Here is a 27,293-nt window from a genome sequence, read left to right as displayed (position 1 = left end):
TTACGTGGGTGCTGTCCTATTTCATTAGCCGTTGGTAACTTTGGTGTAACAATATTGATAATTACTCAAATATGATTAAAACTTTAATATCATTACTCATAAGATACTTTAAATAAGGGTGAAAAGTTTATTACATATCTGTAAGTGCAAAAATTAAGACGTAACGAACCTGAAATTCGTCGTATTGCGTGTTTTTGTATGCAAACAGCTGTAAACAATTAAACAGCGAGACAAGAATGTGGTGTGGGGTTTCGTGATGTTGAATCGCACATAGGATGGAGATGAGAAGGGAAACTGAGCTATGGCGGTTTTCTTATATAAATATATTATATACAAAACAGTCTGGTGCTGGGAGGTTGCTGTGCAGGAGCTTCTTTAGAGGCGGGGTTGTGTGTTGCAGAGCTCTAGGTAGAATGGTCTTCAACGGCGAGGCTGGGAGCTTATATACACGTCCAGCCGACGTAGAACCGGAAGTAAGCGTCGCCGGTGTCGACCCCCCTCCCCCCTTAGTCTAGACGTCAAGACTTGTCAGAGAAACTTGGCGCGAGTCTAGGCGGCTAGGCTTGTCAGAGGAACTTCGTCATGGCAGTTGTACGGGAGAGTATCCATTACAGTGGTTTAAAGCTCCCACCCGGGAGTTCCAAGTTTAGAAGCTCCAAAAAGTTGTTGGTAGCGAAAGGCAGAGCGGGAAGATGACAGAGGAAGGAGCAGGAGGTTAGGAAGGGAATTGTAGTGGGAGAGAGTGTGCCGTGGCTTTACACCAATGCGTTTTTTTGGTTAGCGCATAGCGCACGTATTTGATTTTGTCTGTGTTGGGTGTGTGATCCTCGGGTCACAATTCCTCCGGATTGTGTTAGTTCCAAGTTTAGAAGCTCCAACAACTTTCCCTGAATACGAATTCGCAACCTTTCGATTTACAACAGGTACCTACTTTACTGCTAGGTGAACAGGGACCAAGGGGGCTAGGAAGAGTGTCCAAACAACTTCTGCCTGCCCGGGAATCGAACCCGTGACATCTTGCTTGCGAGGCAAGAGCGGTACCGCTTCTACCACAAGCGCCCCCACCCAGGAGTCCTGACCACCAACCTTTATAACGGGCCCAATTTTTTTTTATTCTTATTTATTGTTGACTGATTGACTTTTTTCCTTTTTTTTGTCTTTCTTTCCATGATTTTCTTTATATTTTCTTCACTACTTCTTTCCTTATTGTGTACTAATAACAGTCCTCCTAATTTTTTTGTTTTCTGGAGACTGTGTTGCACAACAGTTATTCCTAAGACGCAGTACAATGTTGTATGTTTTTAATGACAGTCCGGGAAAGCTAACACGTTAGCTATTCCGTGCTTCTTAAAACGTCTTGCAATAAACGCCTTTAATAAACCGTTAATTATTATTATTATTATTTACACACACACACACACACACACACACACACATGTAGACCTGTGAACTGTAAGGCCTGTGAGGAGTGGGACTTGCCAGTAAACCGTCCCACTTAAAAGTAATTTGCTTGTAATTAGTTAGAGTCCTGTTGTGATCAGCACGATGTAGGAGACTAGATAATTGATAAGAACATAAGAAAATATAGAGTCTGCAATAGGCAGGTTGGCCTGTGCATGGCAGTTCCTGTCGAGAGTTACAATCTCTCTATCGTCCATGAAGCTATCTAGCCTCCATTTAAAACTTTCCAGCGTCCCAGCACTTACTACAAAGTTGCTAAGCTTGTTCCACTCGTCTACCACCCAATTTGTGAGCCAGTTCCTTCCTATCTTCTTCCTAAACCTAAACTTATCCACCTTAAATCTGTTGCTATGAGTCCTATCCTGCTCGGATATTATAAGAACTTACCTATATCTCCTATATTGATTCTTTCACCCACTTAAATTCTTCTATCATATCTCCCCGCAGTCTTCGTCTTTCTCGGGAATGCAAGTTTAGTTTCTTTAATCTATCTTGATATGGAAGGTTTCTAAGTCCCGGAATCATTTTCGTCATTCATTGCTGCACTGACTCCAATGAATTGATAACCATTCTATAATAAGGGCACCAGAACTGAACAGCATAATCGACGTGCGGCCTGACTAGCGCAAGATATAGTTTCAATATAACCTCCATACTCTTATTACTTACACTTCTAGATATAAAACCTAATACTCTGTTTGCCTTATTTCAAACATTAACGTACTGTTTTCTAGGCCGTAGGTCCGGGCTTACAAGTTGATGTTGTTAAGGCTGCATACATTGACAGTATTTGTTCTTCCAATATTAGGTACGCTGCACTTACTGGTGTTGAATATCATTTGCTATTTTTCTAACCACTCCTGCAGTTTATTTAAATCCTCCTGTAGTGCATTTGCATCATGTTCTGAATTAATATGCCGCCCTATTTTAGTGTTATCCGTAAACTTGTTTATGTCACTGCTGATCCCAGTATCTAGATCGTTTATGTAGATTATGAACAAGAGCGGGCGCAGTACTGACCCCTGGGGAACCCCACTGGTTACACAGCCCTACTCAGATTTAACACCATCTACGCTGACCCTCTGTGTTCTATCGGTGAGCCATGTTTATATCCAATTTAAAACTTTCCCCTCGATACCATGAGCCTTACCTTTTCTCAGAAGCCTCTGATGCGGTACTCTGTCAAACGCTCTGCTAAAGTCTAAGTAAATAACGTCGTAATCTTCGTCATTATCTACTACCTCGAAGACTTTCCTAAAAACGTCAGCAGATTTGTTAGACAAGATTTTCTCTTTGTAATTCCATGTTGAGAGTCGTTGTTTAATTTGCTTTTCTCTAAATGCGATCGGATGCTATTTGCTAAAATTGATTCAAGAAATTTCCCACTACAGACATCAAACTAATCGGCCGGTAATTTGACGCTGATGATCTGTCTCCCTTTTTTAATCTGTGTACTACATGTACTTGTTTCCACAAGTCTGGCACAACTCCCATGTCTACTTTGGTTTCACATCTTCCATAAAACAGGGTTAGTTATACACAACACTAGTGCGTATATACAGGGTGTATTTACAAACCCAATCTACAGCTGTACAAAGAAATAGGCTGGCCATGTGATCTAGTACTGAGGAGATCCCAGTGCGAGTCCCTCTAGGATTGAGGCAAGCTCTGTGTTAGGCGAGCTCATACTGAGGGGCTTCAGTGGTAGATGTCTACTCTATGGGGTCCAGCCAAAGACAAACTAAGGGCCCGGCGTTTGCCACGCCTGGAGAGAGTAATTCCTACACTCGCCACTAGAGTGATCCATGAGTCAAGCTTCTAGAAGGTGCTCAAAGGAGGAAGTAATCACCACCGTGGAATGTCAAGCCGATCACCAGTCAGCGGTGTTTACGTTACGTTTTATAAATAACTGGCTTGAACTGATCTCATTGACCCAATGAATCATCCTTAACTGGCGGTGCTATTCTCTATATTAATTAGCTAATTAGATATAATACCAGATGCATTGCAATTGTGAAGCAAAGTATGTACTTACCAAATATGAGCAATCAAGTCAGTGTTCAAAGAATTACCTACTACTCAGAGGGTGATTTGCATCATACTGCGACACTCAGCTAAGTCAGAACACTTGCACGACTGAAGCCAGGTGTTATGTCTTACACCAAGCGATATAACTTATGAAAAGCCTCTACCCTCTACAGGTCATAAGAACATAAGAACATAAGAATGGAGGAAGCTGCAGCGGGCCTATTGACCCATACTGGGCAGTCCCGTTTATACCCAACCCCCATTGCTCATATAAGCATCCAACCTATGTTTGAAGCTATCCAACATATTCGAGTTAACGATGATATTTGGTAACTTGTTCCATTCATCCACTACTCTGTTTCCAAACCAGTGTTTACCTATTTCACGCCGAAATCTAAATTTGTCTAATTTAAAACCATTGTTACGAGTTTGCTCCTGGTTGGATAGTTTGAGTACCTTTGTAATGTCCCCTTTGTTTAACCCTGACTTCCATTTATACACCTCTATCATGTCGCCCCTCACTTTACGTCTCTCAAGGGAGTGCAAATTAAGATGCTTTAACCTGTCTCTGTACTCAAGGTTCCTAATGCCCGGGATTAGTCTTGTCATTCTCCTCTGGATTCTTTCCAAGGATTCTATATCCATTCTGTAATACGATGACCAGAACTGAACTGCATAATCCAGGTGAGGTCTCACAAGCGCTAGATATAATTTTAAGATGACCTTGCTAGTCTTGTAACTAACACTCCTTTGTATGAACCCAAGTACTTTATTAGCCTTGTTACGAGCAAAAACACATTGTTTACTTGGCTTAAGATTCCTACTTATCATTACTCCTAAATCTCTCTCGCAGTCGGATTCCACAATGGCATCGTTGTTCTTCTGGTAACTGGTTTCCCTGTTTACATCTCCTATACTGAGTACTTTACATTTGTCCACATTGAATTTCATCTACCATTTTTCCGACCATTCGAAAAATTTGTTTAGATCTTCCTGTAGTTTTGCAGAGTCCTCGTCGGATTTAATTACACGTCCTATTTTAGTGTCATCAGTAAATTTACTTATGTTGCTGTCTATGCAGATATCTATGTCGTTTATGTATATAATAAATAATAATGGTCCAAGTACTGAGCCTTGGGGAACTCCACTAGTGACGTTGCTCCAATGCGATTTAGTGCTGTTTATGCTCACTCGCTGTTTCCTGTCCCGTAACCATGCCCTAATCCATTTAAGGATATTACCTTTGATGCCATGCGCTTCTACCTTTCTAATTAGTCTTTCGTGGGGTACTCTGTCGAGGGCTTTGCTAAAGTCGAGATATACCACATCATAATTGTGCCCCTCGTCCACCGATTCGAAAACTGATGAAAAGAATGTTAATAGATTAGTTAGACATGAACGCCCACTTGTGAAGCCATGTTGGGAATCATTGATTAACTTGTACTTCTCCAGGTGGTTTCGAATAGAGTTTGAAATGATTGATTCTAGTAATTTGCCTACTATTGATGTTAGACTGATTGGGCGGTGGTTAGAGGATAGTGATCTATCCCCCTTCTTGAAAATTGGTATTATATTCGCTATCCTCCAGGATTCTGGTACTACACCTGTTTTTAATGACATGTTAAACAACTTTGCTAAGGGCATACTAAGCTCTTATTACATTCCTTTATACTCTGGCAAATATCTCATCGGGACCAGATGACTTATTAGGCTTCAGTTTGTCTATTTGCTTATTAACATCGTTACTAGTCACTTCTATCTCGCTTAATTTGTTTTCTTCACTATCTCTGAATAGATTCGGTGCCTCGGGTATCATGTTTAAATTTTCGGTGGTGAAAACTGTTGAAAAATATTTATTCAGATTATTGCTCATTTCTCCGTCGTTATCGGTTAGCTCGCCGGTATCTGAACGTATTGGTCCAATCTTATCTCATGGTTTAGTTTGATACATTTCGTAGAATCCTTTGGGGTTTGTCTTCGCCTCCCCTGCTATCTTCAGTTCATAATTTCTCTTTGCTTTTCTTATCTTGGTCTCAACCCTACCGGCCAATACCTTATAATACTCCGGGAGGTAAATTTCGCCACTATTTATCCTTCTACCTATAGCCTTCCTTTGGCCAATAATGTTCTTTAAATAATTATTTATCCATTTAGGGTCATTGTTGTCTGATCTGAATTTTTTGTATGGTATGTTCTGCCTTTGTGCATTAAGTAACTCATTATTTAAATTGTCGTGGAACTCGGCAATCTCAGATCTCGTTATCAGGTCGGTGTCATCTGCCAGGTTCACGCCCAAATGCGACACCCCCTCTCTCAGCTGCCTCTTTAAACTATCAAAGTTTGCCCTTCTGAAATCTGGGACTTTAATGGAATTCTCCTTACGTTTGACCTGAAAATCTAACTGGAATCTAATTTCTTTGTGATCGCTGTTTACAAGTTCGTTCCCTACCTCGACATTGCTAATGAGGTCTTCTCTGTTCGACAGAACTAAATCGAGTATATTATTAACCTTGGTGTGGTTCGGTTCTTTGTTGACTCAGGAAACAGTCCTGGATCGTTTCAAGGAAATCCTCTGATACTGAGTTACCCGTAAGGTCAGTCCAATCTATTTGGCCAAGGTTAAAATCGCCTTCTATACAGACTTTGTTGTGTATGGAAGCACTGCGAATTTCATCCCAGATAAGTCGCTCATTAACTCTATCAAGATTGGGAGGTCTATATATTACTCCTATGATTAATTTTTCCCAACCGTCCATTAATTCTATCCAAATTGTTTCTGTATTCCGCTCAGTTTCTATTTCCTTATTTATTTCACACTTCAGATTATCCTGTCATTGAATAATGAATATTCATAAATTATACATCCATGGTTGTAAGTTATTAATTACATACTTTAAATTATACGGGTTACACACACACACACACATCCTTGACCACAGAAGGGTCAAGACGTACCTGGTGCTCCTCTGTGAGCAGCCAGGTCAACTGTTAAGTTGGCCCATACAACTCCCTCCCCTGAACTCTCCTCCCCGCTGGAATATCAATGAGTTCTCGACAGAAGTTACATTTTCACTTAGGAAAGGAATGGAACCAGTGTTTAACAGAGATGAACAGTGGTGAACAGTGCTTAAGTCAGTGAGAACAACTCAACAGTAACAGCCGAGTCGTACCCAAGTTAACCTTCACACAGTGAGGTCCCAGGTACCCAGTGATAACGGCCCATGAGACCCAACAACAACCAGCGATGTGTTAATCCGTCTATGATAGGAAGGCCTGGGACCACACCTCACTCATATTACACCATCTGTGACGGAATTACTACACCACGTGAGGTCCCTCATAACACCATCTGTGAGGGAATTACTAGACCACGTGAGGTCCCTCATAACACCATCTGTGAGGGAATTACTACACCACGTCAGGTCCCCCATAACACTATCTGTGAGGGAATTACTACACCACGTCAGGTCCCTCATAACACCATCTGTGAGGGAGTTACTACACCACGTGAAGTCCCTCATAACACCATCTGTGAGGGAATTACTACACCACGTGAAGTCCCTCATAACACCATCTGTGAGGGAATTACTACACCACGTGAGGTCCCTCCTAACACCATCTGGAAGGGAGTTACTACACTATGTGTTTGCTGTTCAATACCTACATTAATCTGTATGTTCACTGTATGTACCTTTACCTTTCTTTAACGAAGGCTTTTGTTAAACCACCAATGTATGTAATAAGTCATTTATGTCCAATGTATATTTTCAGCCTTCGGGCTGCAGAACTTTTTCAATAAGCCGTTAATTATTATTATTATTAATATTATTACATACTGGTAGCAAGAGGTAATACAGTGGATTGTGTTTTGAAAGGTTATGATGATGCCAGACTCAGAAAGTTTTATTGATGCCATGAAAAATCTGCCAGAAACCTATCCATCTGAAATACCTGATACTAAATCTATCCGAGTTGAATTAGAAGTGTTCAACATAAATGTTTTTGAATATGTGGAGCAGCATCCTAATGTAGAAAAAAAAATAACATTCGCTCTGCAGCAGAAGGTGCACCGAATGCTCATTTACTTCCTCATGTGGCAAAAGTTTCCAGACTATTCTTGACAACATGACCTTCTGCATGTAAAAGTGAAAGGTCTTTTAGCAAGCTTAAGCTTTTGAAAATAACCCTGCGAAACAGAACCTCAGAAAAACGGTTGCATATTCTTATGCTCATAGCTTGTGAAAACGACATAACTGATCAATTCGATCTTAGAAACGATTGCAGATAATTGGAAGCTTAAAAAACTAGGAGAATTAAAATATAAGTTTAATTTCTATGAATAGGTTAATGCTGCTGATTTTATCCAAGCAGTAAATACAAAATATATTGTAGTGGACGTCTCCCCTACAAACTGCGTATCGCATTCCAATGTGCCGCCTTCCCTAGCAACCAACCAGATGTTACCGTATCTTAGCAACGAAACTATTCACCGGCTACTTCTCGGGTTTTCCCAACATGACTCATAGAGGACTGGCGGCTGCTGCTGGGTGTATATAAGCTCTGTCTCTCCATTGAGATTCATTCTGACCATTCTTCTTGAACAAGCAACACCTCCTCCTCCGCCGCTGCCTGGCGGTCCTCGCTCCCGCCGGCGAGCATGGCGACCCACCAGCTGTCCTTCCCTGAGCTTCCTCACCAACCAACTCTCATTCTGCCCAAATTCCTGAACAAGCAACACCTCCTCCAGCAACTTCCACGCTGTTAACATTTATTTCAACCAGGAGGCCAGCAACAGGCAACATCTTCTCTAACGAAGCTCCTGCACATCTACCTCCTACAACACGCTACTCACCGAACGTCTTCTACTGAGCTGCTCCCCACCACACGGCATCTCCAGCACCAGACTGTCTATCATATAACTTATATTATATAAGAAAACCACATTAGAGTTTCCTTCCATCCTGAGTGCTAGACAACATTAATATCTCGATACCCCTACAATATATTTATTTTCATTATTTCTTTCTATTTGAATAAATATTTTGCTTTATCCATGAACTTACTATGCTTATGTATAATAATTAAACATTCAATAAAGAAAATTTAGTAGTTCGCTTGGTCTTTTTTCTTTTCTTTTTTTAATCCTCATTAGTTGGTCAAATTTGATAGGCTGCGTGGCGAGTTGGTCAAAAAACCACTTCGGGCCATTCCTAGATACAAAGATATCTACAATACTTCTTTGCTCTAAAATTGGTAATTTTTCATAAAACTGCTAACAATTTTGACTAGAATGGTAAGTATATAAGTACAGTTCATACGGACAAGGAACGGACATGTAGGCAATAAAAAAGAGCATCAAGAATAATAGATTGTGGACGAGTCCTTAATTTACTCCATATCCTAATTACCGATATATGTGTGGCAATGGCTATTTCCACATTATGAATCTACCAGTGTTCTTTTAATGGTAGGAAACCGACAAGCATAGTGTAAGAGACGGTACAATAAATGTGGATAGTCTTTATCATGATGTGTGGTGTGAGTGAGGTTGTGTGGTGACAGCAGGGCTGGTCTTCACATAAAATTTGCTCAAGAACCGTCAAAAGTGATTCATACAAACACCAAATATGGTATTAGTCGAATATATTACAGATAAGTCTAATATCAGGTCACCTTGAAGGCGATCTTAAAATAACTTTTTGAAATTTAGCCAAGCTTCATTATACCCACCCAACTCACAATGACATAGCACCTCCAATTCTGAGACAGTCTATAGTCTGGCCAGCCACATACCTGTCATGTAACCAATTTTACCCCTTTACCAAATGTGACTTACGTGACTCAATAGTATCACCAATTATCATTACCTACATATAAATCCCAGCATTCAGCAAATGCAAATAAATAATATAACTCCTATGCAATGTCACATTTGGTCATATCAGGATTGGCAAAAAGTTAGCATGAAGTGTATGAATGTTGTCCACAAAATAAAAAAGACTGGGTGAAATAACGTTTTATTGGCTGATCCAATATTACCTAAAACAACATATAAAATATCAACATTCACAGATTGAGGTCATATTAATAAACATGACAGTAAGTCAGTGCACCGCTCCCCTACCGGGCGAAGAGAAACCCCACCCAACCCCACCCTCCTTCTCCTTATACGTCACAGCACCTCGCCACACTACCACCGTCTACTCTAGCAGGTAACAGATAAGAAGAGCGAATGACGTTCTATTTTGTAACCTACATTAAAACTATAACCATGCAAGAAATTTTTGCATTTAAAGATAGAGGTGGAATGCTTAATTAACTGCATCCTTAGTCTGGCTACAATTACGAGGATCCTTAGGACCATTCCGGGAGTTTTACTGCAGTGTAAACATACACAGAGTGCCATATCGAACAAAACTCACCAACCACTGTAACAGATAAAACTACTATCGACTGTACACACATTAGGCGTAAAAAAAAAAAAACGTAGACGATGTGAACGCAGGCCAGATAGATACCTTCGCCCTGAGCACATTTGTGGCAGAAGGAAGATTTCACCTGTGACTTCTTACCCTGGAAGGACTTAAGAGTGAGGTGGGCCACCGTCTTGGGGTCCAGAAAGTAAGGTTCTTCATTCTCGACGGAGTGGAAGACGAGGATGCTTGAGTCCGTTAGCTGAACCTCCGGCAGTGGAAAGTACCGGCCTTTCACTTTCAGTCGTAGTGGTCGTCCATCACCACCCCCGACCACTTCTCCGCCTGCCAACTGACGCAACACACATCATTTACAGTCTTGTTGTATGCAGTATATATATATATATATATATATATATATATATATATATATATATATATATATATATATATATATATATATATATATATATATATATATATATATATATATATATATATATATATATATTCAATCAACACCTCAACCCGCCAGGATTCGAACCCACGGCCCACTAGCCCATGACTGCGACCGGGGAACGCTAACTGCTGGACCACCAGGATACCAAAAGCAGTCTTAGACTTTGTTATATTTCACACAAAGCCTGTTCAACGAGCTTATGGCGCCGTGAACCTCTAATGGGGACTACCCGTATCACTACCCGTATCACGTAGGTGAACAGGCTTTGTGTGAAATATAACAAAGTCTAGGACTTCTTTTAGTATCCTGGTGGTCCAGCGGTTAGCGTTCCCGGTCACAGTCATGGGCTAGTGGGCCGTAGGTTCGAATCCTGGCGGGTTGAGGTTTTGATTGTATGTAGAAGTCCGCGTGCTATTGGGCTCATGAAATATATATGGATCCTCGTGTTTCGAAGCTGGATTTGGTAAAACGTTACTCTGACCACCTACGTGATACGGGTAATACCCATTAGAGGTTCACGGCGCCATAAGCTCGTTGAACAGGCTTTGTGTGAAATATAACAAAGTCTAAGACTGCTTTTAATATCCTGGTGGTCCAGTGGTTAGCGTTCCCCAGTCATGGGCTAGTGGGCCGTGGGTTCGAATCCTGGCGGGTTGAGGTGTTGATTGTATGTAGAAGTCCTTGGGCTAATGAAATATATATATATATATATATATATATATATATATTTAGAAAATAGTAATGGAAAAAGATCAAGAAAACATCAGGACCCGAAGGAACTCTGGCGTTAGTTTCCCCTACAATCAAGTCTACTTCCCAGTACACTAACAACAGAAATGATCTTGAATTTGAATATGTTATCACATTCTCTGAAAGCTGCCTGTACTGGTCGGACGTGTCAGCCTTGTACTCTGCGACAATATTGCAGATTCTCACAGGCTGCCTAAGCGTTGCACCATGCCTGGGGCAAGTGGTGGGCAGAAACTTGTCAAGGCTTTGCCTAGAGAAGAAAAGATTGCATTACTGAACAGCATAGAAGACGACCTGTGGCTTTCAAGTAGCGATTCGAAAGCTGATGATCCGCGGCCAAAAACAATGGGGGCGACAGTTTTCAAGAGGTAGTTAGTAAGAAAGAAAAGAGGAGGCGAGAGTTGGCGAAGAAAAGTGAAGGAAGTGATAGTGATGAGATCATGAATGACAGGAAGAAGAGGACTGCACACGCAGAAGAAAGCAGAAAGAATTCAACTGGGAATAAAACGTAGCAGGTTGGTCGATTGAATCATCGTGACAGTACCAATGTTACGAGCAACACGGGTGGTGAAAACAGCTCAGGAAGGAGGAGGTTGAACTTTCCAAGTGATTTACACATGTCATTCTATGAGCGTTGCTATGGGCTGCTACACTGGGAAGACAGCATAAAATTTTTGAACCCCTGCTTAAGGAAGGTCGTAATACTTCCTATCTGACTGTAGATGGGGATGAAGCGGTAAAGTTTTCGACGACGCCAGGAATTAAGGAAGTGATACCGACGATGCCTTAGGGCACAGAACACCACAGCAAAGTGATCGTCTTCATGTACCCAGTTATGCTGGATCCTGATTTTTTTCTTGATGATACACGATTCGTATGGGCAAAGTGACACGAAATCTGAGGTGAGAAGAAGAACCAAGTGGTTGCCTTGATGAAGGGAGACGTTCCAGAGAAGATATTAATTTCTTGAATAGGATATAGGAGAATTGCAAAGTTTATTGAACAACCTGTTCTGTGTTACAAGTGCAGCAGGTGGGGCCATATGACCTGAAAATGTCAGAGTAAATGTCGGTGTTGTTACTGCGGAAATAAACTAAAGTCTGGGCAACTTATTGTGCCGTGCTGTTGCAATTGTGGCGGCGAGCATAATGCAGGTTCCTCAAGTTGCAATAAGAAACCACAGATGCGTGGTGCCTGGTGGCAGAGCATGAAGGAAGTGCAGCAGAAAGAGAAGAAGGAAGGACGAAGAGTTGCAGGTGAGACAACTCTACCTTCAAATGACAATGTGTGGAAGAAGAGGATGGAACAGAGTGACACGTTGAAGATAGCTGGATATGGTGCAGAAGCTGCACCAAAAGTTTGGTGATGTGTATGGTGTAGTAGTTCAACTCAGGCAAAAAATTCAGATGCTTAGAAAAAGGTATAGGACAACCAGAAGGTAATTGTCCATTCTTGTGTACATGGGGATATGGATGTTGAAGTTAAAGGAAAGAAGGTTGAAAATAATACAGTAATAAATTCTGACAAACCATCTTTGCTACGGGGGACCGGAAATGTGGACATAAGGGAAGATATAACCCGCATGTGATGTGACAACCCCGAAGTATTACATGATAAGGTATTAGCTCGAGTGAAAGAAGTAATGGAACAGTTTGTGAATGAGAGAATAAGGTTAGTTTCTGTTGTTAATAGGGAAAATGAGGGACACTAGTTTAAGCATACTTTCATTGAATGGAAATATTTGTTGGACAGTATAAGGTGGATGTTATAGCCTTACAAGAGACGGGCACGGAGGATGGTAATTTGATGAGTTTACGTAATTATCAATGTTTCTATTTACCAGCTAATAATAAAAATAATAAAAGAGGTCTGTTAATTTATGTTCGGAAAAATTGTAAACAGAATAGGGTTGAAAGTTTGTGTGTTAAAGTCCACGTATTGTTAACATCAATGTACATCCTCAAAGTTTGGGTATTGATGACGTGCTTGAGTGCTTATATAATGATGCTAGTGTTTGGGTTGGTGATATTAATGATAGACACGAAGTCCTGGGTACTATGGGACCGAGTAACATTAATGGAAGGAGATGGTTACACTTCTTGGAGGAGTTTGATGATATTGAAATATTGGGGAATCATGAGCCAATCCACATACATGGAGGAAGGTTAGATTATGCAGTATATTTTAATACACATGTAATAAGAGCAAATGCTGAGATAGTTAGGGATTTGCTTAGTGATTATTTTGCATTACGAATTACTGTACATGTTAACAAAATACAGAAGCTATTTAAGCGAAAAAATATTGGTTGCCGGAAGACAAAAAAGGGGAGTTGATCACTACTATACTGGGTTAGTACACAGATTATGGACCAAAGGATGTTGATTATTTTTATGATGATTTATTACATATTATTGATTCCGTTTCGACTACAAGTAAGTGTAGTTATAAAGGAGAAATAAATCATGGGAAACGTAATATGTATGTTAATCACAAATTGGTTCAGGGCTGGAGTAAACTCATTAGAAAGGTGCAAAGAGAATGGAGTGCAAATCCAAATGACAATGAAATCAAGCAAGAGGCGCGGAATAAATACTGGGCAGGCTTTTTAGGGAGAATCGCTAAAGGCAAGAGCTTGGGTGACATATGGAAGGAAGTGAATAAAGTGTGATGTGTTTGAAGCAAGGGTAACAGCTACGCTGACCCACAGGGTAGGGCCAGTCAACTTATTAGGAAATGGGCTGAGACTGCTAGTTTTGCCGAATTACCTCAGAGTGTGCAGGCCTCCTTACAAAGTAAAAGTAGACTTAGGCGTGAGTTAGTTCAAAGTCAGCTTACACTGGAGGATGATACATGTGTTCCTATAATGAGAGGCGAGTTATTATTTGCGATTGAAAAGGGAAAGTCTACGGCACCCGGTGATGAAGGAATAACATATGGTATCCTTGACTGTCTCGCTGGTATTAAAGAAGGGCCCCTGTTAGACTTGTTTAATATGTCTTATAATGGAAGTTGTATCCCTATTAAGTGGAAGAAAGCAGCAATTGTACCAATATCAAAGAACAATGGAGATTTTCGCCCCATATCTTCAACCTCTTGTTTTAGTAAAATGATAAAAATAATAGTATTAAAGAGGTTGTTGTATAAAGTGGAAAATCTCTTGGCGCCCAATTTACATAGATTTAGGGAAGGGAGAAGTACTGCAGACTGTGTTGTAAAGTGTTTGAATAACTCCAAGGCTACATGCAGACTTAAAAGGGCCTTTGATAGGGCAAATAAAGAAGTCATGCACGAGGAACTAATTAATTTAGGGGTTTCTGGGAAGTTGTTGAAATGGATTGTGGATTACTTGCGTAACAGAATGGCAAGAGTATGGTTTCAGGGTTGGTACTCAGAGGAAAGAGAGATGGAGTTGGGGACTCCACAGGGAGGTGTTCTTAGCCCCACTCTTTTTAACATATTTATGCACATACTGGCTCGCTACGAATTTCCTGGAGACACACAGGTTATAATATATGCTGATGATATACTTTTACAGTGTAAAGGTATGAGAAACATGCAAGAGGCTTTAGATGCATTGAGTACACTTTGTTGTAGAATGGGTCTTGTAATTAACAATGAATAATTAAACATCAGGTCAGAAATTATGAACAAGGGGATTTATTTTTTAATGGATTAAGGCTAGAAAAAGCTGATGTTTACAAATACTTAGTAAAGTGCGTGAGATGCAAGACCTGGAGAATGCATGTAAAGGACGTTTAAGACCTTTAAAGGCTTTGGCTTGGAAGAGAAATGGCGCAGGTATTCCTATTTTAAGGATGGTTTATATCAGTACTGTACTTTCAGTTATTGACTATGCAGCACCCATCCTTAAAATGTACAGTAAGAAAGTTATTCAAAAGCTTGAAGTGATACAAAACGAGGCTATGAGAATTATTTTAGGTTGTCAACGAAACATTAGAATTGAAATAATGTGTATGGAGTTAGATCTACCAAGGAACTTTTTGTAGCCGCTTCCCTTAGGTCCAATAGGAGAGGAGATAATAGGTTGTCCCGTATAATAATGTGCTTAAGTATGCAAGTATGCAAGGCTACTGTTTAATATTATGATGGAGTATAGTGTAGATAAATATTGCATTTCATTACAAACTTATTTAAGGTTTAGACCATGGTAGGAAGGATGCATTACAGTTGATATTTTACAGCTTGAGGGGAAAAAATAAGATTGGCATCCCAGTTATTTACGATAAGTCTTTTTAGATAAAACAAATAGTTTTACCAGGCAAAACACTATACATATATATTGTGATAGATCAGTATTAAGTAACGGTCAGCGGGATGTGGTGTTTTTATAAGGGAATATTTTATCAATGAGTGTTATGAAGATGAAACAGTTTGTAAAAGAATTAGTAACAATACCTCATCCATGCTGGCTGAGCTACACGCAATATGTGAAGGACTTCAGGTTGCTATAGAGAAATGTAAAAAAAATATACTTTTGTTGATAGTAAAAGTGCATTGGAAGCTTTGCAGAGTAAAAATCCATGTAACTTTCATATTGTTAATATCTGTAAACGACTGGTCATAGTGATGCAAGAAATGGAATGCACTGTGCAGTTTGTATGGATTCCATCACATGTGGGGATTCATTAAATGAAATGGCTGACAAATTGGCCAAAAAAATTGCAGAAAATATGTATATAGATATTGTTAGCAATGTAAGTATTAGACCGATAAGGAGGGAAATTAAAAGAAAAGGAGAGGAATGGGAAAAAGCGAGAGGCGAGTGCCATAATGCCATATTAAGGGGAGTTTCCAGCACTATTTGTATGTTTTACAAAACACCAATGTAACTTATGGGACTAACTTGCCATCTATTGATACTGTTATAATGAGACTAAGATTGGAATACAAATATTACTGGCAGATATGTGGAGGGGCGGGTCAACCTTGTCAACTGTGTCATCTTTGGGATGCACATACACTACAACATTATGTATTAGGATGCGAAAAAATCCAACCATGCAGGAACAGTGGGATCACTTCTTTAAAGAAACAAGTTTGTTGGATGATTAATAATGAAAAGAATAAAATAATTCTTGCAATGTAAGATTACATTATCTGTTCCATTAATGTAGAACGGTGATCATGTCAAGATGAACTATTCCAATGCTGTAAAGATAATTCTTGTATTGTTATAACATTTATAACTTTTTGTAAGCCCCAGAAGGGGATGGCAAAGGTGATGGTGGGAATAGTATACTACCCTGTTCTTTTGACGTAATAATTTTTTATTGTCAATAAAATATTTCAAATTCAATATGTTATCATGCTTGGAGGTGCCCACGAGCTACATTACAATGTGGTAGGAAAGGCGAGTGCTGGGAAAGACTTCCAATATCGTGAGATGATAAATAAAACAGTGTTACAAGGTTACCATGAATATTACAAGGTCACCGTTTCTTCAGTGTGTTGGTGCCTGTGAGCTGAATGGAATGGCTCTAGAGTGTCATCGTGTGAACTGAATAGACTGATGAAAGATTATTGACGTGAGAAGCGATGAGACCGGACGCATATTGTTACGCTCAAAAGCCTGTGCATGCCCGTCACTTGATAATATTGCTAATCCGAAAGCTTCCACTTTTCTTATACAGCACCTAGTAACTTAATAAACTAAACTGACCCAGAGTTCGATTCCGGGGCCCTTCCACTCCACCCAGTTGTAAATATGTAAATAATTATACAGTTGTCTAATTATATAAATTTAACAGAACTTTATAGATTTGGCCGCTATAAAACTTCTCAGTTAGACAAGCGATATACTGTACCTTATAAGAACTGTGTACTTATAAGGGAAAAGTATTGATAGTCGTTAATTGTAGGGAAAATTTGCCAAAGAATTAGAAAGATATTGAGTCACAGTTCCTAAGTACTAGTGGAAGGATGCTCTACAAGTCAAGAGAATTGCTAGGAACTAAGTGTCGCAGTTTTCATGTCTCCATCCCTATGGAACTATGGTGCATTAAGTCGACCTACCGAGTTAAAGTAAGTTAGCTTCCCAAGGGCATGTTAATTGTATCTTCCTAAGAAAATGTTGCTCCCATTCTCATGGGTGTATGTCACATCCTTCAGGGTTTACGTTACGAACTGTACACCATCATAGGTGTGAATTACTCACATCCTCCTGGGTGATTTGCAGCCTCAGCAGATCGTCGCGTCGGATCTCAAGCACGAGGCCTTCGTCGGGTACCCCAGGCGCCGACTTTACCATCACCTTCACCATGTCCTTACCAGATGCCTGTCAAGGAACACCAACGCAACATTTATCATTACGGTTGGCAAAATACACTCATCAGTTCGTATTTTCTGTTGACAAAAGGCCAAATAATTTTCCCTCATGTACCTGGGCAAGGGTAAATAATGATTATGCGTTGAACAAAATGTGTAAAGATAAAAATAAATATTATAACGTAAATAGTGGCTCCATATCTGGTGACGAAATGGGGACTATGAATTTGAAACGCAATTAAAATTTACGTTCATAACGTTGTAAAGGTCTGGGACTTTGGGATATAAATCCCTTGCCAGCCTAATCAGGATCTTATAAAAGGAAAGTCAAGAACCATGGGTTTCCAGGGGTAACAAACAACCGTTAGAGATTGACATCTCTTTACTACGAAAATAAACACAAAAATTGACACCACTCACACAAATATCAAATAAACAATTACGGGAGTCAACAATTAATGGAGTCAAACAATTAATGGATATCAACAATTACGAAAATTAAACAATGTACAGATATGTCCTACGGCGGCGGCCCGGTGGAATGTTCCGTAAAGAGGTGATCCGCTCTCAGGGGGAAGGTCAAGGCAGCTTCCTCACTTGGCGCCGGCGTTGGCGGGCGATGTCTTGCCACACAGGAGAGACGACAGGGCACGGACGGTGGATAGGGCGTGGGGAAAGTGGCGAGGATAGGGCGTGGGGAAAGTGGCGAGGACATGGCAGCTGCGGTAGTAGCTGGGGTAGGTGTTCGGAGATTGACAGCCGAAAAGACAAGATCTGGGGAATCAGCCCAGGAGACTGTTGAGCACACAACCAGAATTTGAATGAACAGAGGGGTGCAAATACAGCTGTGTTAACGGCTGGGTAGTGTCTGGTGTGCGACGAGGCAGCAGCGACGTTCTCACCTCCGTCTTCCCCCCTTAGTGGGGGCCGCGAACAAGCAAACACGCGGCGGACAACCATCCTGACAAACATAGTAGGTAGTAGGCAGCTATCAAACAGGGAGGTACTACCGCCGGAGAAGATATTGGAAGCATAATGTGTTGTCTATGGTATACCCTGCTGCCATATGGCATCACGAAAATTGTGACCAAGTCCCAGGTTGCTGATCTGCCTCTCTGCCTCATTTACACACAATTGCAGGGTCTCATTGTCTCTCTTACTATTGACAACACAACATTATATAACCTTTCTTACTCTTGATCTGTTCTATTCTTTCTACTCTTTTATTTTCCTATGTTATTAGTTGACAATAATATTAAAGCGGGGCATTCTCGGATGGGTCCCAGTGGTTGAGAAGGTTGTGTGCCGCAGGGTCGATCTAACCATCATCAAACTACTGAGGCCTCAACTGACATCACCCCGGTTGTTGGAGGATCGGCTTTTTTCACACTTCATTTTTCCAACATTCGTGGCCTGAAATCCAATTTTCCTTCTGTGGAGCACCATTTATTAACCTCTTCCCCCGAATTCTTACTACTATCTGATCTTCAACTAACCAAAGCCTTCACCCAAAGCTTTTCAAATCTCCAACTACAACCTTTATACCTCTTTCCGTTCTGAGGGAGGTGTATGCGCCTCCTGCAACACACGTACACCTACAGCCCGACTCACGGATCTTGATCTTCTCTTTATGATGTCATCTGACTCAAAATATCTCTACCAACTTTGACTATTTTTTCTTTGTTTCCTATACTGTTCTCCCAACTCTACCAACTTTTTGGAACTCTCTAACTATCTCACTTCTTTTCATGAGTCTTTGCTATCCACACACCCCAACACCGAGAGCCTCTACCTAGGGGATTTCAATGTACATCACAGAGAGTGGCTTACTTAATGATCTGGAACAAGCAATTAAACACCCTTCACGTGTTCCTGATCGTGTCGATCAACTTACTAACATTCTTGATTTGTTTTACCTCTAACCCCTCGCACTATTCATACTCAATTTCTGCCCCCTAAGGGTCTTCTGATCAAAATCTTATTTCTATTAAATCAAACTGGGCATGACTACCTCCTCAACCCCCCTCTAAACGCCAACTATGGCACTATCGGAGGGCAAATTGGCAATCCTTGCGAAAATTCTTTTACCACTTTCCTTGGGATGAATGTTGCTTTTCCACTCGGGACGCCTCGGTAAGTGCTGACAGCATTGCTGGGATTATACAGGGTGGTATGAGTGCATTTATCCCAACTTCTACCAAAACTTTCACTTTACAATCATGGTTTGATCGCTCCTGTTTTCTTGCATGCAGGGCTAGAGATTGGGCGTATCAAGTTATGAAACTATCTTCATCTCCTATTACCCACTCCTCATTAATTACTTCCATGAATCGTTGTAAGGCTATTGTTCGTAGGACCAAGCGGAATTTTGTAAAAAGACCGCTGTCCTGACTAACTCTTCTTCTAGTAAATCCTTCTGGTCCTTAACCAAAAACATCTGTAATGACTTCTGCACTCCCTATTTTCCTCCTCTCGTCCGACCTGATAACTCTATTGCCAACTCTCCCTCTGATAAAGCCAATCTCTTTGGCACCTTATTCTCCTTTAACTCCGCCTAAGACGATTCCAACTCTACCCCTCCTACTCTTGCTCCTCCTACTGAACCTATGCACTTTCCTATAATCTTCACTCGTAGGGTTGCTGGTGTGTTATCCAGGTTGGATGTGAGTGAGGCGCATGGACCGGACGGAATACCCCCTCGTGTTCTGAGGGAGTGTGCTTAAGTTCTGGCCCTTGTGCTTGCTCGCCTCTTTCGCCTTTGCCTCAAAACGCAAACTTTTCCTTCTTCTTGGAAGCATGCCTTGGTTCAGCCCATCCTGAAGAAGGGTGACCATTCTAATCCCTCTAACTATCACCCCATTGCCCTAACTCGGGGGTTCCCAAACCTGGGGTCGCGACCCCAAATGGGGTCGGAAGGCTCATTAGGTAGGGTCGCAAAGAGGTCATGGGGTCGGTGGGGTCGCTGGGGTCCTTTGGGTCTGCCTGCTCAGGTCACATGGGGAGAGGATGGGTGGAGTAACTGACCAGTCCCTCCCACTCTCCCACCACTAACCTAGAACAGTTGAGCTGTGCAGTACCCCGCCCACCTCCACCCCCAGTAAAGGGTGGGGCCGGTCGGTGACTGTCAGGCCAGGTGACAGGCAAGATGCCACAAGATCAAAGGTTGCGACCTATAGGTACCTGGCCTGATACGGTCACCGACCCAGGCCAGGAAACAGGTCGCAACCTTTGCTCTTGCCGACGCTTGTGGATTATCTTCAGCCTCACCAGTTTAATCCTTAGTAAGGACAATCCTTACTATCAGTAGGTTAATGCTATGCCAGTGGACCTGCACTGAGTCTTTCAAACTGACCGGCCACGGCCTGCTTTGTGACACTAAAATTAATTTGCAATATCAGATGAAGGTCAACTCAGCGCTACTTGATTTATTAAGCAAATTTAATTATGTCTTGGTATTTTGTATGCATTCACTTTGTCGTGTATTTTAATTTGTATGCGTATTACCAATTATTTGCCTGTTATAAGCACACTGTATTTTATCTTAAGTGTTTGTAAAATTTAAATATTTTTAGTACTATATGCAATATATTTTCCAGGCATTATGGATAGGTTTTTGAAGACAGCATCGGAGCCAGCCACCAAGAAACGAAAACGCTCTATCAATCCATCATTCCCCGACAAGTATGGTGTAGCTGACGTCAGTGGTAAAGGGATTTGTGTTATGTGTTCTAAAGAACTTGCTGAGGAATCTTTGAAGCCGAACAAACTACAGAGACACATGGAAACTCACACAAATGTTGCTGTACTTTCAGAAGAGGCTCGCAAAAGAATTTTTCATCATCGTCATAAAAATCTAACCAAGTCACAGTCAATTTTAAGCAGAGCACTATCTCACAAGGAAAGGATGGAAATGTTCTCATATAAGACAGCTTTTCTCATTGCTCAGCAAAAACGTCCTTTCACGGAGGGTGAGGCTATCATAAAGCCAACTTTAAGGAACTTTTGCGAAGTATTTGAGGGTGAACCATTTGCCAAAAAGATAACTGAAGCTGTTGATGATGCTACTGTTCAATGTTCTGGGTAATAAGTTCAATATACAGGAGCGAACACAAACACCTGTATAGATTTTGTAGGTTCGATTTACTGGATAAGAGATATGTACACAAGGAGAGTACCGCTCCTCAACCTGTCTGCTCGTCAACTGCTCTATAGACGACGTATGGCAAGTGATACATTAGCAGCTTCCATACGTCGCCAGGCACATTAATTAAGCATGTGGGACATCTTAAATACATTGCCACACACTGCTAGCTAGGCTGAATAAATAGTACATAAATGGAGCACATACATAATATACATACATAATATATAATACAGCATACATAATATACATACACCTCCCTCCCCCCTATACGCTCATAGCAAAGTCTTGAGCGGACCTTTTCTTTTGGATCCGTTCTGAGCGTCGAGGGACTAGATCACTGGGAAGGGTATGGGACTCAACACTGGTGGCGGGGTCAGCGGAAGGCATTGTTACGGCGGGGTCAGCGGAAGGCATTGTTACGGGGCGGAGAAAACGGCGGTTCCTCCACCACACACGACCACTGGGTAACCGCACCTGGTAGTCCCGTGACCTACCGAGACCCATGACTACGCCTACTTTGTCCCAACGTAGGGAGGTCGGGTCCTGAACACGAACTTGGGTGCCGACACTCAACCTGGGGAGAGAACGGGCGTGGTCGTTGTAGCGGGCGACGACGTCCTGAACACGTTCGGCGGCTCGGCGATCACAATCCTCTGTCTTGGCCTGCCACTCCTTGGAGAAGGATTGAGGGTGAGCAGGGACACAAGAACGAAGGGGGCGTCCATACAAAACCTGGGCAGGGGAGCGTCCGGTGTAGTTAGGTGTGTTGCGGAGTTCAAGAAGACCCCGGTCGAAGGCCTCGCAGTCAATGTTCCCAGAAGGGGCCACCTTAAGGATGAGGTGCTTCAGGGATTTGACAGCAGCCTCAGCGTGGCCGTTGGACTGCGGGTAATGGGGCGATGACAACACATGCCGGACTCCCCATCGGTCGAGGAACACAGCAAAGTCCCGGCTGTTGAACTGAGGCCCTCCGTCGGTTCGCAGGCGCACAGGAACGCCCACGTCACGGAAGTACTGGCGGAACTTGCTGATGGTGGCGGCAGACGTCGTGTCATTACCGCACTTGATGACAACCGGCCAACCAGAGAGACGGTCGATGATAACAAGGAAGGACTTTCCTGACACAGAGAAAAAGTCGGCTGACACAGACTCAAAGGGGCGGGTGGGGTTGTCGTCACTCATGAAGGGTTCCTGCTGCTGGCTGGGTTGTAGTACGTGGCGGGGCTTACACACCTGGACAGCATTGGAGATGTCGGGGTCGATGCCAGGCCGGAACACAGTCTGTCTTGCACGCTGTTTGGTGGCCTCGGCTCCACAGTGACTGTCGTGGAGGCGAGCCAAGGGATGGAGACTTGAAGCAGCAGGGACAACTACCGAAGGAGAGGTGTCACTGGCAAGAGGTAGGGGTAGGGCTGCAGCAGGGTCGTTGCTGCTCCCTTTTTGCACCCTGTTGGCGTGTTTTACCTCAAGAATAGGTTTGGGGAAGTCCTGGGAGATGATGGCCAACTCTTGACAATGTCTGTAGGACAGCAAAGGAGTCGGGACACCGTTATGCACATCAATCCAGGCTTGACACGACCTGTTGCCAAAGGTGACTTGTGCATAGAGTGAACCTAGGGCTGGGGCCATCTGTGAACCATCTGCCGTGACGCAGAGGTCCGTGGGAGGCGGTCCTCGATCGCTTGGAGAGAGCCCCAAGCATTGCAAATGCTGGGGACCGATGACTGTAGCATCAGCGCCGGTGTCAGGCAACATCTGAAGACGGGATGACACACTGCCATAGGTCACGATGACACTGATGTACTGGGGAACTTTGGTCCTGGGATGCGAGGAGTACACCCTCCTAATATGGGTCGGGCTTTGTCCAGGGTCGTCGTGCCTCTGATTTGGCGACTGTGGGCGGCCCTCACTGGTAGAAGGGCGCTGAAGCTTCCGCCGACGCTGTCCCTTGGGTTTGTGGGTAGGGCAACACTTGTCATAGTGGCCCAGACGACCGCACACATTGCACTGTACGTACTTAGCTGGGCACCGCACTGTGAGCGACCAGTGGCCCTTACGGTCACAACTGTTGCATGTAGACTCAGCAGCTGGACACACCCGTGTTCCATGCTGCTTACCACAGTTGTTACAAAATGAACCGGGCGTGGACGTGGTGGGCGAAGGCATAGGAGCAGACTTCTTGTCCTTCTTGTACCGGGACACAGCGCGTACAGCTGTAGGGGGAGCTCGGATGGCGGAGGTGGCACACCTGGCAGCCTCATAGGAGCGACATATCGTCAACACATCCTTGAGAGAAGAGGAAGAGTCGAGGGAGGTGAGGCGTTGGACAAGTTCCTCGTCCTTAACACCCATCAGGATCACCTGCTTCAACTGGGTCTCCTGGCACTGCTGGTGGTGGCCTAGACATATATCTACCTCTTCCGAGGCTCTCTTAAGACGTACATAAAAGGCGTCAAAAGTCTCACCCTCCATCTGTCTGCAGCTAAACAATTCCCTCCTGCGCAGAGCTTCATTCTGCTGTCCTTTGATGTGCCGTTGTAGAATGTCCAGTACCTCCTCTACAGACAGCGAAGAGGTCGGAGGTACCTGCAACGTATGTTCTAAGACACGCTGAATTTCCAAGGACAGGCACATACGCAGCTGGATGAGTTGTTTAGGCTGTGACAAACTCTGGAGATCCACCATTGTAGAATAATCAGTCCACCGTCGCCGCCATTCACGAAAAGTCTGGAAATTCACATCAGGCTTCAAGATGGGCGGTGTTTGAGCTGCTGCTTTAGGTGGGGCTGGGGGGCGTGAAGGAAGCATTGATGAGGTATCTGAACCAGTCAGTACCGAGGCAGTGTTAGAGCCAGGGACTTGGTTAACAGTGAGGCGAGTTATCAAAGCTTCAAACCGTGCACTGTCTTCCAATCTCCATTGGTGGTCTCTCTCTGCCTCTGCTTGCCTTCTGTGTTCATCCGCCACACGTCTGTTAGCTTCATCCTCGCGCCTTTCATCTCTCATAAACTTCATTAAAGCAATTATCTCTGGAGACAACGCTGAATATGGAGGTGAAGGGCTGCGCGATGTTGTGGGAGCTGGAGCGTCATGGTCAGCCTGGTCATCCATCTCTGCGGGGCTATCATCCGACTGACTCATCCGGACGCTCACTCCACGGCTACATAAGGCACGAGACATAACTACTTCATCTGTGTACTGTGTCTAAATCAGTGTTGACCGGTCAGCCCGTCGTATCAACAAGATTTCAGACAAAAAATTAATTAAATACACAGATAAGTAGATTATATATATAAAATATATATAAGGAAGCCGCCGCGGTCAGTGAGTGTTAGTACATGTATGTGTGTGTGCGCGCGTCTGGGTGGGAGCAGTCTTCTCGAGCTGTGAGGGGGGTGGAGAAGACGACTAGCGGCAGTTACCCTCCAGGCTTCGCGAGGGGAGGTGTACTGAAGTCTACTCCTTACAAATGCCCAGAACATGCCGTGTACCTTGGGAATCCTTTAGAACAAGGTCACACATGAATGGCACGAAACACACAATGCACTAAACACTTCACAGAAAATCACTGTCACTGACACTGCACAAAGTTGCTAAATTCTTCGAGGAGGGGTGGCGGGCGGCGGTTGACACAGGGCAAGGGGTCCATAAGCCGGCTTTCCACAAACTTTGCACTATCACTCGTAATTATCCAGTAAAAGTACGCACTGCGCCATGTTCAATGTTCTGGGTAATAAGTTCAATATACAGGAGCGAACACCAACACCTGTATAGATTTTGTAGGTTCGATTTACTGGATAAGAGATATGTACACAAGGAGAGTACCACTCCTCAACCTGTCTGCTCGTCAACTGCTCTATAGACGACGTATGGCAAGTGATACATTAGCAGCTTCCATACGTCGCCAGGCACATTAATTAAGCATGTGGGACATCTTAAATACATTGCCACACACTGCTAGCTAGGCTGAATAAATAGTACATAAATGGAGCACATACATAATATACATACATAATATATAATACAGCATACATAATATACATACAGCTACTTTGAGTAATAACACAATGACAAGACGCCTCCAGTGTCTTGCAGCAGAACTGAAAGAGCAAATTTTGGAAGACTTCAGAAATTCCCCATGGACAGCCCTGGCAGCCGCAGCTTCTGATCTTCGGAAGATTTCTTAAGGAATCCTCAATAGCTGAGGAACTGCTTGCTTGTATTTCACTTGAAACTACAACACGAGGCGAGGATATTTTCAGTGCTATAGATAAGTTCTTCACTGAAAGCAACTTGGAATGAAGTAAGGTAACTGAATGCAGCATGGATGGTGCCCCATCAATGATGAGCAAGAACATTGGATTGCGTGGAATTTTGTCAAGAAAACATCCTCACATTAAAACAAACCACTGCATCATCCGTCGCCAGAGTCTGGCATCAAAAGACATGTTTCAGAGCTTCTCTGATGTGATGCAGGTAGTCATTGCAACTGTCAATTACGTGAAGGCTAAGGACCTGAATTCCCGCATGTTCAAACAGTTGTGCATTGCCGAAAATTGTAATCGCCACACACTGCTGATGCATACTGCTGTCAGGTGGCTGTCACGGGGAAAAACCTTGGAAAGGGTTTTCCTCCTTTGCAGTGAACTGGCATCCTTCCTGCAAGATCGGGGTCATAAGAATACTTCAGTGAAATGATTTGGGGTCGCACTGGATAGTTGACAACACTGGATGGGGTCGTGCTAGAAAAAGCTTGGGAACTCCTAACTTCTTCCCTCTCTAAGATTTTCGAAACTATCTTAAACTCTCACTTTCTTCGTCACCTTGAACGCTTTTCTCTTTTGTCGGATCGCCAGTATGGCTTTCGCCAGGCGAGATCTACTGGTGATCTGCTCTCCTACTGCACCCATCTTTGGTCATTCTCTCTTAGGGATTATGGGGAAACTTTCGTCGTGGCCCTCGACATCTCCAAAGTATTTCACATAGTATAGCACAAGTCTTTGCTTTCTAAACTTCCCTCTTATGGTTTCTCTCCCCCGCTTTTTTCTCTAATTTCTAGCTTCCTTGAGAACAGATCCATGGCAGTTGTTGTCGAGGGATCGACCTCTCGCTCTTTCTCTACCAATAGTGGTGTCCCACAGGGTTCTGTTCTTTCACCTCCTCTCTTCCTTCTTTTTATCAATGATTTACTTCACAGTATAACTAATTCTATCCATTCTTATGCCGATGATTCTACTCTTCACTCTTTTTCACATTTTTCCCTTTCCCCTAATTCTCAAACTAGATCTGTTTCTAAAGCTGATATCATTTCATCTATCAATGCAGATCTGATGCAGCATCTCCGAATGGGGAGGTAGAAACTTGGTTAAATTCAATAGTAATAAAACTCAGTATTTACCAATCACACTTTCCAAATTAGATGATCTCCCACGAATCACATTTCAGGACGCAATCATTCTGCCAAGCTCTAAAATAGATATGCTAGGTCTCACCATTTCCTCTAATATTTCATGGAAGCCACACACCCACAACATTGTTAATGCTGCCTCCCGAAAGCTGGGGATGCTGTACAGATGCTGTAGCTACTTCACTCTTGAGCAGTTGCTTCAAGTTTATAAGGGATTCATTTGTCCTAACTTGGAGTACTGCTCTCATATCTTGGGTGGCTCTTCTTCTGTCCAACTGTTAGATAGGGTGGAATCAAAGGCATTTCGTCTTATTAACTCTCCTCCTTTAGTTGATAATCTTT

At 42.7% G+C, this 27,293-nt stretch overlaps 1 protein-coding gene across 1 annotated transcript in view; it reads right to left on the bottom strand.

Annotated features, from left to right (window-relative positions):
- Window positions 1-7,655: 7,655 nt before the first annotated feature.
- The window catches only part of LOC121876110, a 51,696-nt gene continuing 32,058 nt past the window's right edge, over window positions 7,656-27,293 (bottom strand). Inside the window, exons 3-5 of the mRNA XM_042381048.1 lie at window positions 17,291-17,410; window positions 10,062-10,254; window positions 7,656-7,675 (exon numbers count right to left, since the gene is read on the bottom strand). Coding sequence (XP_042236982.1) covers window positions 7,656-7,675; window positions 10,062-10,254; window positions 17,291-17,410 — 333 coding nt within the window. The remainder of the gene's footprint in view (window positions 7,676-10,061; window positions 10,255-17,290; window positions 17,411-27,293) is intronic.

The sequence above is a fragment of the Homarus americanus genome, unplaced genomic scaffold, assembly GCF_018991925.1.
Source record: "Homarus americanus isolate GMGI-L3 unplaced genomic scaffold, GMGI_Hamer_2.0 scaffold34921, whole genome shotgun sequence".
Lineage (NCBI taxonomy): Eukaryota > Metazoa > Arthropoda > Malacostraca > Decapoda > Nephropidae > Homarus > Homarus americanus.
This window is presented reverse-complemented; position numbering and strand designations above follow the sequence as displayed.